Source organism: Ursus maritimus, unplaced genomic scaffold, assembly GCF_017311325.1.
Source record: "Ursus maritimus isolate PB19 unplaced genomic scaffold, ASM1731132v1 scaffold_21, whole genome shotgun sequence".
Classification (NCBI taxonomy): domain Eukaryota; kingdom Metazoa; phylum Chordata; class Mammalia; order Carnivora; family Ursidae; genus Ursus; species Ursus maritimus.
Window position 1 is genome coordinate 49,976,995 of NW_024424564.1, and position 14,002 is coordinate 49,990,996.

A 14,002-nucleotide genomic window follows, 5' to 3' on the forward strand; every position below is an offset into this window, starting at 1 on the left:
GCTCCTCCTGCCTCAGGGCCTTTGTCCGTGTCATCTGTTCCCCTGGCTACAGCAGACGTGATTCTTCAGAATTTTAGGTTTCATCTTAAATGTCAAGAGTCCTTTGTTAGTTGCATCACACGCAGTACTTTCCCTTGATTCCTTGTATAGTTGTCTGCTTTTTACATTTGTCTAGTGTCTGTTCTCTTCACTACTGGAAGCTCTCAGAGGGCGGGAACTGCCTCTTTTTGCCTGTCAGAGATGTTCAATAAATATTGTCAAATGAATGTGCAAATGATTTCATTTAATCTTCAAAACTCTGAGAGGGCACTATTTTCCCCGCATTTTAGAGATTTCAAAACTGAGGCTTAAAGCGGTTATTTAGGCAGCCCAAGGTCACACTGCCTAAATGTCTGCCTCTGTGTTCGACTCTTGACCACAAAGCAATAGTTCTCTCTTAGGAAACATACTTTTTCCTTTTTAACATATTGTGAGAGTCTTTGTCAATAGATAGACATTTACGTACATAATCTTTAGTGATGCCGTGGTGTCCCATTGTGTGGATGTAATTTGTTCATCCAGTCCTTTATTGGGCTTCCCAATTTGTCCCAGTTACAGAGGACTTTGGGATGAATGTCTTCGAACTTACGTATTTTCGCACTTCTTTGAGAGCTCATACTTTTATTCTTAGGACAAATTCCTATTAGTCTGCACATTTGTTTACATCGTGACCAGCTGCAAGATGGGGCAAGGAAGCGCCTGAAGGAGTGGGACTCTGCGCGTCCGAAATCTCTGCGGCCCTGTGAAAATGCTCCTGCCCAGGTCACACCTCAGGAGGCCTGCGGTGGTCTCGGGCACTAGCATTGCTTTTAAAAGTCTGCAGGCGGTTCTGAGGTACCCCAGGTGAGGACCGTCGTAGTTGGCGTGTGGCTGCGACAGGTGCAAAGGCGTAGAGGTTGTAAAATGCACTCCGCACTCGGGACAGTTCGCGGCCCGCGCCGAGCCTCCATTTCTGCCTTTGTAAGGGGCTTGCGAGGAACGCGACTTTAATGATCCAGACCCCTCCGGGCCCCAGTGTTGGGGGGCCAGATTTGATTCTACCCGCTCTCCCAGGCAGGCTGGGCGGGGGAGCAGCTGGGAAGATGACGTAATGTGCTCACAGCTCGCTCCGGGGGCGACCAGCTAGCGGGGGCGGAGAGTGTTAACCCTTCAACCCCCAGCCGGTGGATGGAATAGCTTGTAGAGGCAGACCTAACAGAAAAGGGAGAGGCGCCTTTAAGCCTGGGGAGGAAGGTTGGGCTGAGGACCCAGAAGCCTCTCTTCGCATTCGCTACGGGCCCGCGAGGGGTGGGAACTCGCTATGCAAATCTAAGCTGCTGATCGATGACGCGCCATCACCCCACGCGCCGCTTCGCGCGCCGATTGGCCACGAAGAGCCTGGTCCCATTGACAACAAACAAGGGGGCGCGCGGTCTGGGGGCGGGGCCGCAGAGGGCGCGGGTTGGGGCGGGGGAATCCCGCCCCGCCCCTCCCGCGCGGCGCAAACATGGCGGCGGCTGGCACCGGCCGGTAAGGCGGTACTGGGAGGAGGCTGTCGGGTGTCATGGGCGGTGGCGGCGGCACCGCCCCCGCGTCTCCCTGAGCGGGACGGTAAGGGGGCCTCCGCGCCGAGACGGCGATGGACGAGAGTGGCGAGCTGGGCGGTCTGGAGACCATGGAGACGCTCACTGAGCTGGGCGACGAGCTGACCCTGGGGGACATCGACGGTGAGTGGTGGGTGGGTTGGTGGGAGTGCGGGGGCGCGCGGGGAGGAAGGGGTTACGGCAGCGCGCGGGTGCGCGTGCGCCCACCCCCCACAGCCCTGGCTAGCGCGGGAAGAATCAGCACGCGCGGTCGGCCTGGCGGAACCCATCCCTTTCGAGCGCTGCGGGTTTGGGCCCCCGCCCGGCTCTCGGTTCTGCGGCGCCGCGTGTCCGGAAGCAGAGCGGGGGTCCTGGGGCCGAAGCGCGGAGCCGGGGGCGTCGCAAGTGTCCTGCGGGAGCGGCCTGAGGAGAGCGCGCGGCCGCCGCCTCCCTCGCGCGCCTATACGCGCGGCCCGGGGTCCCGCTTCTCCGTCGTTCGCAACTCCGCATCGCACCTGTCACTCCCGTCCCGGCTGCGGGGGCGGCTTTGGGATCACCGAAACCGGGTCCCCAGGCTCTGCGCTCTCATCTCTGGTGTTCCCGGGGTTGACCCGCGGCCGGGTCTCCTGGCACTCAGGGAAACTTTGGGCAGGGAACGGCTGCAGAATCAAGTTACTGATGAAGCGAGCGGTGGCGGCGGAGTGTGGACGCTTCTCTCCGGGATGGAGACCCGGGCGCTCCTGCTGCCGCGCTGCAAGGGGAATTGAGCAGCGAGAATTTTGAGTTATGGCCCTTCGGGGACAGGCTGGGGAGCGGGTAGCCATTGTTCCGGTGACCTTAACAGCGGAGTGGAAGAGCTGGTAGGAGCCCAGGGATTCTCTCTTGGAGTGCTCTCAGTTTGTGATCATGGGAACCCAAAGTTTGGAGAGGGTCAGCTGCTTGCCCAAGGTCAACCAGCTGGTTACAGAGCCCATTTCCTGGGCTAGTGTTTATGTCACTATATCAGGCTTTCACCTGACCCTTGGCGGTGAGGGGTCCAATGAACAGGTTAATAACCATAATAGTAACTCTCAGTCGTTGGGCTCTTCTGATGTTCTGGTTCCCAAATTCTTTATATTGTTTCACTTACTCCTCACTACAGTCCCATGGGCGACTGAGGCCAGATGTTTGCTTGTCTAAGGTCACTCACCTTAGATTGCCCAGAACCCATGCTCTTAAGCACTAACTCAAGTGCATTGTGCTCTTGAGTTTATAAAGTGCTATCATGTCCAGGATTTCACTAGGGTCTTGCAGGCAGAAACGGCGGCTCCATCCCCATTGTACAGATGAAGACACTGAGGCAGCAGAAGATTCTCTTCTAGGGGAAGAGATAAGTGGAAGCAGCTAATTGAAAAGGATCTGTTTCTCATTTTGCTTCTGTGAGGTCTAACCCCTTGGCTTGTCCTTGCCTTCTGTTTTTGGTCATCCTGGCAGTGAGCTAAGACCCTTAATTGAAGCCCCAAGTCTAACCACAGATTTTTCCACTAAGTGCTCGTAAATACAGAGGTGTGTTAACAAATGGAGAAGAGAGGTTCTTCGAACTTAACAAGGGTGGCTAACATGTTTTGAGCATTTATGTGGCAGGCACTGTGTTAAGCACTCACACACATTAGTTTTCTCAGCCCTTAACAACAGTTTCATCAGGTAGATAAGGTCTGTTACACTACACTCATCTCCTTTCCTAGATCCTGAAACAGAGGTTCAATGTGGTTCATTAACTTACCCAAGGTTACCTAGCCAGTAAGAAATATGTCTAAGGCTGCCTACCAGCAAGCTCACCTGAAGAAATTCATGTGCATTTTGCCTTCTCATTCCATAACTGATTCCTATTTATCTTAATTTGTAATGTGTTAAATTTCCTAGTGGTTAAGTATTAGCCTTTCCCCTGTAGATTTCTGAGTAAAATGTAGATTGCGGAAACTACCATGGTGGCTCAGTGGCTTCACAGGTCCCCATACCAGATTTGGGAAAAATGACTCCCTGTCTTCAATTGATCAACAAGTATCCAAGTGCCAGCTCTGGTTTCTGAGCTGTAGGGAACATGAAAGGTAGGAAAGAGAATTTTATGGCCTCATGGAACTTAAGAAGAATAACAATAGACCTGTAATGCTGAGTATAGAATAGCTTACAGTTGCTCAGAGCAGTAAGTGAAAGTCAACACTGAAGGAGCTTGGTAAAGACTGTCATACCAGGAAGACCATCACAAGGAGGTAGCCTTTGACTGGGGTCTTGGAGCCCAAGAAGGATCGGGTGGGCTGAAGCCCAGTGGTCTGCAGTTACAAATATCCCTGTATTCTTACACATCCATTCCCCCTCCAGAATGTCAGCTCCGTGAGGGCCAGGTCCTTCTGTTTCCTTCATGCTATATTTCTTGCACTTAGAACTAAATATTTATGGAATGCCTGAATGAATCCAGTGACCTTGGGCTGGGCAGGATTCTAAGTTGTAATAGACACAGCCCCTGGGGTTGGGTTAGATCAGTTGCTCCTAGGAGCCAGTCAGGTAAGGAAGAAGAGACTATGAGTATGAATACATATATTTACCTTGTGTATGTGATGGGGGGTGTACTTGCAACCTGGAACTCCCATGCCTGCCTCCAGGAAGCCCAGGTGGGCAAGAATCCTTCACTGGGCAACATCATTCTTGCTACAATCCATGAGTGCCTTTCGAGGATGTGAGTCCAAGGAGGCCACATCCATTCATTTATTCGGCACATCTCTTAGGTGGCTTCTCAAACCCCTCAGACCCCTCAGACTCTGACCCCTAGGATGGACAGAGTGCCGAGGATAGCTTTGAACAGGACATACACGTTCTCTTCTCTCTCAGGAAACTTAAATTCTTGAGAGAGGAAACACAAGCTGAACAAATAACTGAAATGAACACTTCTGTCAGGACACGTGAAGAAAATAAAATGGACCCATGTTGTAGAGAATGACCAGGGTAGGTAAGGGAGGCCTCTTAGAAGAGAGATCTGTCATCTCTTTTTTAAGGGATTCCCAAGTCAGGATTTTTTACGTGAAATATCCACATTTTTAAATGTTGACTTAAAGTGTTTTTTTGTTTTTTGTTTTGTTTTTTTTTAAACATACTGTAGAGCCAACAAAGAAAACTGTTTTGTTAGTTGTTCTCCAGGGCCTTGTTCCACTGCAGGATGCTCTGATGTCCCAGGCCACCAGGCCCCTGATGATAGAATATCCTGATGATAGACTATCTGGAGCACTTTCATGGCAGATAGCTGTGTTATGAGAAAGTGCCTCATGTATTGTGATAAACCAGGTCTTCTGGAAAGGCAGAAAGGTGAGATATTTTTCCACTGGGATCTGGAAAGGCACAGTGACAGAGGTTTCCTCCTCGTGAGACCCAGAAGTGTGGGTGGCAGAATCAGCATGACAAACTCATGGCAGAGGAGGATCAAGCTGCCTTAGAGGTAAAGGATTACTAGTGAGTTCTTGGACTCTATGGTGTGTGTAGGCAAACAGTAGAAGATAAGATCTGAAAGGTAAGTTGGAGCCAAACTGGAAAGTCTTCATACCCGATACACATGTTTTGTGGAATGTGGAGAGGGAACTGCTGAGGATTTTTAAGTAGGGTGATGACATATTAATCACAGATTCTAAGAAAATTTAAGTGTGGTGATGGGCAAGGAAGATTGGAGTCAGGGAGACCAGTTAGGAGGGAACTGCAGGCAACTGGGTATGAGATGATACTAAGGGGTTGATGGTGTTGGGATAGGAAGTGGCCATCGTGCAAGATGGTGGACATAATAGGACGGGGCCTCAGCGAACGCCTCACCCTGAAGGCAGAGCAGAGGTAGAATTCTAAGATCCCCTCACAGCTTTGTGGGGGCATTGGACAAGTTCAGAAACCAGCAGGAAGAGCTGGTTTGGGGAGATGATAAACATTTGTCTTAACTGGGCAGAAATTCAGGTGCTGGTGGCTGGAGCGGGGGGGTCATCCGCTAGGAAATCAGAGGCTAGTACTCAGGAGAAGGTCAAAACTGGGGGTGGAGATTGAGGAGTCGTCACGGAGTTGAGGCTAGAGGTGAGAGAGGATAGAACTGGGAGGTCAGATCAGGTGAGGAAAGTGTAATAAAAACTAAGGGAAGGAGAGTATTTCAAGGAGTGGTTAGTGGATGATGGGGATGGTGGTGCAGAGGACAGCAAGGATGACAGGGCCATGAAAAGAGTCACGGGATTTGGCAATTAGGAGGTCGACATTTGACAGAGCAGTCAGATGAAGGGGTCCAAGTCTAGGTAAGCCAGAAAGAAGTCAGGAGTGAGTGAGTGATGGCAAGTAGAGGCAGCTGTTTTCTTTGCAGAAGGTTGAAGAAACTTTTCAGCTCATTTACATTCTGTCTTTGTGGATTTGCCCAATTGTGAACACTTCACCTAAATGGAATCATACGATATGTGGCTTCCTTCACTCACCATAATGTCGAGCTTCCTCTGTGTTGCAGCGTAGTGTTGCCTTGTGTGGAGACACCATGTTTTATTTATCCATTAATCAATTGATGGACATCTAGGTTGTTTCCACTTTTCGGCTGTTCTAAATGAAGCAGCTAGGAACGTTTGTGTATAAGCTTTTGCTTGGGCGGAGGTTTTCATTTCTCTTGGGTAGATCATCTGCGTTTTTTGTTGCTGTTTGTATTTTTCCTCGGGCTCGTAATAGCCCCAGTTATTCAGTTGCTTACTTTCCATGTTCTCGCAGTGAATTCAGCCCTAATTCTCGTGACGGAGACGTTAATTGCTTTTATCCCTCTTGTACCGTCTCTTCTGAAGCCCCCCCTCTTTTTGCCCCCTTTGATGTTTGTCTAGCTCTACCACCCCACACTTACCATGCGATTACTTTAGCCATTACCCTGGGGGGTGATATTGAAGCCCCTGTTCCCTAGTTTTTGTTTTTTTTACTCCCTAGTTTTGACGGAGCACATCCTCCAGTAGCTTCCTGAGAAAGAGTACATTAGAGGTAAATTGGGGGGGGGGAGGTGCTTGTCCGTCTTAAAATATCTTTATTCTAACCTCACGCCAATTTGATGGGTGAGTTTAGAATTTTAGGTTGGACATAATTTTATATCAGAAGTTTGAAGGCATTGCCTGATTGTCTTCTAGCTTCTGGTAGTTGAGAAATCGGATACCATGTGATTCCTGATCTTTTTGTGCCACCTGTTTTCACTTCTGGAAGCTTGTAGGATCTTTATCCTTGGTGTGCTGAATTCCATGGTGATACACGCTGATGTGACCGAACTGTCAGTCACTGTAGCTACTTGGGGGGCTTTGGGAGGGCTCCCTGTGTCAGACACCTGCATTCATGCAGTCTTCCTGCTGGTAGCCCACCCTGAGCTCCAGCCTGCCGAGGAACTTCCAGTTCCTGAGCCTCTGGGTCCAGTTCCTGAGCCTTTGGGTAGCACTGCCTTGTCGTCTGCTGTCCTCCTCCCTGCAGTCAGTGCCATCTTTGGCAGAGACCGCAACACTGCGTAGCACTGAAGAGGTGCTCTGTAAAGGTGTGCCTGACGAAGGATAGCACTTGAAGCTCAGGATGTTGTGTGGGCCCCCAGCCAGGTGTCCACATCCAAGGGGAGTTGGGAGTGGCCAACCTGATGAGCCAGGGTTGCGTGTTGGGAGGGTGTGGCCAGCACACTACCGGAAGGCTGAGTTGGGGGAGAGGGGTGGAAACCGACCACACTATTCTCCAGTGAGTCATGTTTGCTCAGTGAGGTGAAGCACCAGTCTACTTTTTACCCATGTGTAGATCTTTTTCAAGGCATAAACTTTGTTTTGACACTTGAATATATATATCACTGTCGCTGATGTTTGGGTTAAAAGAGCTAGTGTTGTTCACTGTTTATTTATTTTCTACCTGATTTTAGCTCCTGATCTCATCTAGTTCTATTTCCTGGGACATAAAGTTTTCTGGGATTGCTCAGACCTCTGAACCAGTCTCCTTGGGTTTCTCCTCCTCCCCAGGTCTGTTTGGCTGTGCCCTTGACAAACACTGTTCTGCATTCACACCCAGGCCTTTGGCCTAATGTTATTGAATAGTCTTTTCTGTTGTTCTCCTACTCAGCTCATGTACTTGCATTTAAAAAAAAATATTTTTGTGTCTGTATCCACTGGATCTTTTCTCTCCTCCAGTTCATAATTTAAAAAGTTCTTAAACAACTTGATTCAGAAAGGGCTTTCTGACTATCAAATTGTCTTTATCCTCTGGATTCTGTCTGAACTTTATGAATGTGTGCACAAATTGTTCACATACAGGTTGCTAGGTATTGAAACAGTTGAGGTAGGATAGCCATGTAATCTGGTGTAATCCACCTGAACAGGCAGGCCCTTGCATATCCGCGTCCCGTGGAACGTTTGCATCATTTGCAGCTTTTCATCAACATAAATACTATTGTTCTGAACACGTAGGAGCAAGTCACTTTGGAGTTAGTTCACAGGGGCGTGTTTCCCAGAGAAGACTCTACATCACGAGGTGGGTCACAGCTCCTTCACACTACCAGCCGTGGTCCTTCCAGTTTGGAAATTCCCCAGTGCTCTCCATTACCGTGATTACTTTGGTGTTTGGGACTTACTACATGGAAAATATTTTTATTTCTTCAAAAAGGCAGTGTGTTCATATGGTGAAATAAAAAAACGTGAGAGGGGACTGTGAAAAGTCGTGCTCCCAGCCCTGCCCCCATCTGCTTAGCGCCCGCCACCTCCACCTCCTCACAAGTAATTCATTTTGTAGTTTCTTTTACCTTCTTCAAAACTTCCTTACTGCAAATATAAGCAGAGAAGTGTGGATTTTAATATTTGCTCCGCTTTTTATTTCTGCACAAATAGGTAACATGTGACAAGCTTTGTTCTTCTGCACCTTGCCTTTGTTTTTTTCACTTAACTATGTGTATTAGAGATCTTTCCAGTCTTCGTTGCTGCATGGTTTTCCATTGCATGGATGCACCGTGACGCATTCATCCGGTCCCTTTTCGATGGATACCTGGGTGGCTCTGTTGGTTAAGCAGCCAGCTCTTGATCTCACAGGTCCTGATCTCAGGGTTTTGAGTTCAAGCTCCAAGTTGGGCTCCATGCCGGGTGTGGAGCCTACTTTAAAAAAAAAAAAAAGAAAAGAAAAAAAAATAAAAAAACCCAAAACAATGCTACAGTAACTAGCTTTGTAAATTCATAATTTCACTCATGTGCAGGTGTAAGTGTGGGATAAATGATCAGAAGTGGGATTGCTGGGTCCAAGTGGGGGTGGGAATACCTACATTATAGATTCCACAGAATCCAATGATATAAAACATATAAAAGGAAGGGGCAGGAACTAACATTCTGTTCTGGCCCGATGCTGCGGTTTTGAGAAATCCTAGGAAACTGCTGTCCACAGTGGATATACCAATTTACACCACCACACACCACCTGTTTTCCCTCAGTGTCCCGGCAGAGTCCAGAACTCTGATCCTTTTATTCCACCTGTCTTTGCCCCAGGTGTGCCATTTCAGAGCTCACGCCACTCCCTCCTCCCCTGGCAATAGCAGGTTGCAGACCCCTCTGTCCTGGCCTCGCAGTGCGTCACTTGATTTTTCTGTGTTCAAGACCACTGGACAGTCCGTGGGTAGTGACCAGCTTTCTTAACGATCCCGTCCTGTGCCTCCAAGGTTCCCTTTGCTGGCCCAGGACCCTCGTGCTTGTGACCTCTGCCATTTTTGGTTTCTTGGAGTGATCCTTCATCTGGTTTGCTTGCTCTCTTTACTAATTTTAAAATTGCTTCTTGGGGCGCCTGGGTGGCTCAGTCTGTTGAGCATCCGACTCTTGGTCTCGGCTCGGGTCTTGATCTCAGGGCTGTGGGTTTGGGCCCCACGTTGGGCTCCGTGCCCAGCATGGAGCCTACTTTAAAAATGCTCCTAATGAGCAGTTCCTTATTTGCAGCTCTCTGCTTTGGGGACTTGAAAAATGATTTCTTGTTTTACATTGTTTTGCTGGGTCTCTCTTCTCTGTCTGGGCTCTCTTTCATGTAGCTTCATGGTGGCAGCCCTTGCTGCCTTGAAATTTCAGTGCGTCCTCTTAGAAAAAAATTTTAGGGCTTTCCATCACTATAAATGGTGTTCTGGAAGTTGCTTCCTTTCACTGTAATTCTCTTAAAACTACTTTGCACCAAAATTGGTGGACATTTTAGGGAGTACCCTTTGTTGTGAATAGCTCAGTTCTCATAATACCTTCCTTTGAACTTTAAAAGGCATTGGTGTTCTCTAGGAGAATGTGACCGGTCCTTTTGTTTATTAGTTATTAACTGTCCCAGCAGTTGCCTCTACCTTTCCATCCTTCACCAGGTTGCAGTTGAGACCTTTATTTTTTTTTTTTTAAGATTTTATTTATTTATTTGACAGAGAGACAGCCAGCGAGAGAGGGAACACAAGCAGGGGGAGTGGGAGAGGAAGAAGCAGGCTCCTAGCGGAGCAGGAAGCCCGATGCGGGGCTCTATCCCAGGGTCCTGGGATCACGCCCTGAGCCGAAGGCAGATGCTTAACGACTGTGCCACCCAGGTGCCCCTCAGTTGAGACCTTTATATAGGGCCCATGTTGTATGGGCTCTGGGTACAGCATTGGCAGGGTAAGCAAGGACCCTGCCCTCGCACAGTGTGTATGGCCCTTTACCTAAATTGTCTCCTAATGTGTTTTTGCTTTTAATCATTCCTCCCAATTCTGTGGTATGCTACAGACGAGAAACTGAGGCCCAGATCACACAGCTACTAAGTGGTAGAATGGTGACCTCACTCCAGACATGTCTAACTCCAAAACCCGTGTGCTTTTCCTGTATCTTGTGCTCCATCTCTGTCTGGTGTAAGTGAGCTTCCAGGTTGCAAACACGAGCTGGTGTGGTGGGCGAAGGTCAAGAGAGACCCCGGATCCTCTGCTCAGGTACACACTTAGGGACATGTGTTTATTAAGAGGGGCCTGCTCTGTGCTTGCACTTCAAGTGACTTCCCCTGGGTCCCACAGCACTTCTCTGAGCCTTCGTTTCTGCGGTAAGGTGGGGACTGGGGATATCTACGTCACAGGTGCTGCAAGACGTGAACCAAAGCACATAAAAGGAAGACGACAGGAACTAACATTCTCCTTTGACTTATCTGAGAATGAAAGAGGAACTTTACTTTGCAAGTTGACTCTTGGGACCAAAGGGCCTTTTTTATAATACAGTTTTGGAATGTTTATTTCTTCCTTTTGAAAGGGCTTTTGTAGGTGTGGTGGGCGGGACACAAAGGAGTAGTCACAGTGCAGGGTAAAATGTTCCATTTTTGGACCACAGGATTCAAGGGTTAAACTTGGTTGACATGGTGGAAATTTTTAGAGTATCAGGATCCCAGAGGCTGGGCATCCAGGTAAGGCTCCCTGGGGAACCTCTAATCCTAAACCATTGACCGGGTTGGAAACTGGAAAAGCAGAGCTCTTTCTGCATTACTTAGGCCCTTTGGAATTGCTAATGAATATGTGTCAAAATGTCCTTTATAATCTGGCTTCCGCATCTGCCTGTGGAACTGGTCTGCTGGGTTCAGAGTCTGGTTTGGACCAGTGGTGAAATTCCGGCTGCCGAACCAGATGTAGAGCTGCCTTGTTGAACTGGTGTCTGCTCAGCTTGGGCCTTCACCATCCCACAGCAACAGGGGGAGATCATGCTTCTTGCTAAGTGTGAAATTTACGGTGAAGCCTTGTACTTCACAGAAGTTCTTCTGAGACAGTTGTCTTCCTGAAGTGCTGTGAGGTAGATGCTTGATTTTTATTCCCATTTTGCAGATGAGACTTTGAGGCAGAGAGAGAAAATGAACTGCCCAAGGTTTCCCATGCTGGTGGAGTCAGGAGTTGAATTTGGGCCTTCTAACGTGGGTTCCCATACTCTTTCCTGCCCTATGGGAATGAGGTGGGGGGGGTGTCCTGATTCAGGAAGCCTGCCTAGGAGCCCCTGCTCTGGTCAGAAGTTATTTTTAAATTTTTTAATATAATTTTTTAAATTTGTTCAAGCCAATTCAGCATGAATGAATATCCACTATATTCTCAGCACAGTGTTCGACTCTTTGGGGTATTGGATATGAATGAAACAGTCCCAACTTTGAGGGAGCTGACCTCCGAACAACCAGACTTAACACAAAGTGAAATACAACAGGGGCCATAACAGAGGGCCAAACTCCAAGGTTTTTGAGCACTAAGGAAGGGAATTAGCAATATCTTCACGGGGACTTTAGCATTTGAGCCAAGATGTGAAGGATGAGTGAATAGAACTTTAGAAAGGAGAAGCGTCAGGGTGTCCATTTTTGACAGAATTGGACCAGAGTTGGGAATAATTTGGCATGTTCTGGGAACTGGGAACATGTGACTCAGCGTGTCCAGAGGACAGTTTAAGACTGAGGTTCTCAAACTGCGAAGTGTCTAAGAACCCACAGGTCTGGGATGGCATCCAGGAGGGACACCTAAGGAGTGGAGAGGCAGGATCAGAGAAGGTTTCTTGTGGAGGTACCTTGTAAGCCGAGGTCTTAAGGGCTGCTTGAAGGGCAGGAGAGAGGAGTCCTCTTGTAGGCTGACGAAACAGCCGTTTTGAAAGGCACTTGGGTATGTGGGATTTGCTGGCTACAATCCTGGTAACTGTTGTTCGTTAGCTTTCTCAAGTACGGTTGTGATCAGGTCCCTCCCTCTGCTGCTTCGGTGTGCTCTGTATCAGTCCCGAGTCTTGGTGGAAAGCAGCGGAAACTGCCTCTGGCTAGCCTGAACAGAAAAGTTTATTGGAAGGACAATGGTGCACGGCTGACCAGAAAATTTGCAGAGCCAAACTTGGAAAATAGGCCAGAACCAAGGGAGGCTCAGCTAAGGATAGCCCAGGGGCACCTGAGTGAGGACCCCACTGCCTTCCTGGGTCACTTCCGCAAGAGCCATGCTCCTGGCTGGGGGTCTGCGTGAATCCAGGCTGACTGACAGGAAGCCTTACCTCCCACCAAGACCATGCAGTAGGGGTTCTCCACTAGGAGTATCAGGGCGCTGGTGGGAGGGTCGGTCAGCTGTTGGACAAACAACAAAAGTGGCAAATGTCCACTACATTTTCTATGCCTCTCTTACCTCCAGAATAAGGGCCAAATGCCTTAGGGTGCCATTAAGGCCTTTCGCAACTTCATTATAAGCAGCTCCATCTCTCCACTCTGTTCCACGCTCTCTCCACTTCAGCTGCTTGCAGGGCATTTCCTGGTGCTGTGGTTTGTTCAGCCTGTTTCCTTTGCCTGCAATAACCTTCCTTCTCTCTGCCTCCTAAAACTCTGCATCCACTGCCTTCCAGCATGGATCAGTCCTGTCTTTGCTCCCTGGCGGCCCTTTCTTTGTGAGGCGCTTGGCTCTTCTAGCCCTTATCACAGTGGATGGGCGTTGGTTGGCTTTCTCTGTCTTCCCTGGGAGGTGGGGAGGTGGGAGGGGTTCCAGCCCTTTGGAGTCCTCACTCTGGGCTGGGTCCCATGCTAGGTGCTCAGCATCCTCCAGCTCCCAGCACCGGAACACACAGTATATGCAGGTGCTGGGTGGGGGTTTGTAGCGCGACTTCATAACCTGCTTTGCAGCTATTTGTTTTGTCCTGAGCCTTAGGGAGGTTTGAGGGTGGTAGGGAGTGAGTGGAAGGATGGGATGGTGGGTTGTTACGGTCTTTCACCTTTGCCTGGCTGATTTTAGGACTGAACAAGGTTGAGATCCCCCCGCTATGGAGACTCTGCCCCCAGGAGAGTCAGGAGGGTGGTTCAGCTTGCAGCTGATTTTGTTGACACTTGGTTACCAGGCACTGTGAAGTCTGATGCCCTTGTCTTCTAGAGCAGGACCGTGCAGGATCCGTTCCTGGCAGTCTCTACATCTTGCTCACCTTTCAGTCTCTTAGAGTGAAAGCTGTACAGTGCAGGGCAGAGCAGGTGAAGAGCCTTCTGGAAGACCAGAGATGACAGTCCTTCCCTTTCTCAGTGGGAGATGTTGGCTCTCATTCCCGAGTGAGGCACTTAAGGAGCATGTGCCCGGTGCCGGGGTCGGTTTGGTGACGTCCATTCAATAATGGAAACAATGCGTCCGGACGGTGTGGCGGCTGAGAGCTTGACCTCAAATTCCAGCACCACCACCTGCTGACTGGGTGAGGTTGGACAAGTTACTTAACTTCTCTGTGCCTCATTTTCCTTGTCTGTGAAGTGGAGGTGATAATGGTGTCTACCTCAAAGTGTTGTAGAGATTAAATGAGGAAATCTATGCAAAGTGCGTAACACAATCGCTGACAAATAGTAAGAGCTTAGTAAATGTTCACAATTCTATACTATTTTTATTATTGCTGCTACGAATTGGCTCAGATTTTTTCTTCTTAGTTGTTGTTCAAAGT

The 14,002-nt window shown here is 48.9% G+C and overlaps 1 protein-coding gene across 1 annotated transcript in view; it reads left to right on the forward strand.

Annotated features, from left to right (window-relative positions):
• Window positions 1-1,529: 1,529 nt before the first annotated feature.
• Window positions 1,530-14,002, forward strand: part of SREBF2 (sterol regulatory element binding transcription factor 2) — a 57,407-nt gene continuing 44,934 nt past the window's right edge. Inside the window, exon 1 of the mRNA XM_040637607.1 lies at window positions 1,530-1,745. Within this exon, the coding sequence (XP_040493541.1) occupies window positions 1,658-1,745 (88 nt within the window). The 5' untranslated portion in view covers window positions 1,530-1,657. The remainder of the gene's footprint in view (window positions 1,746-14,002) is intronic.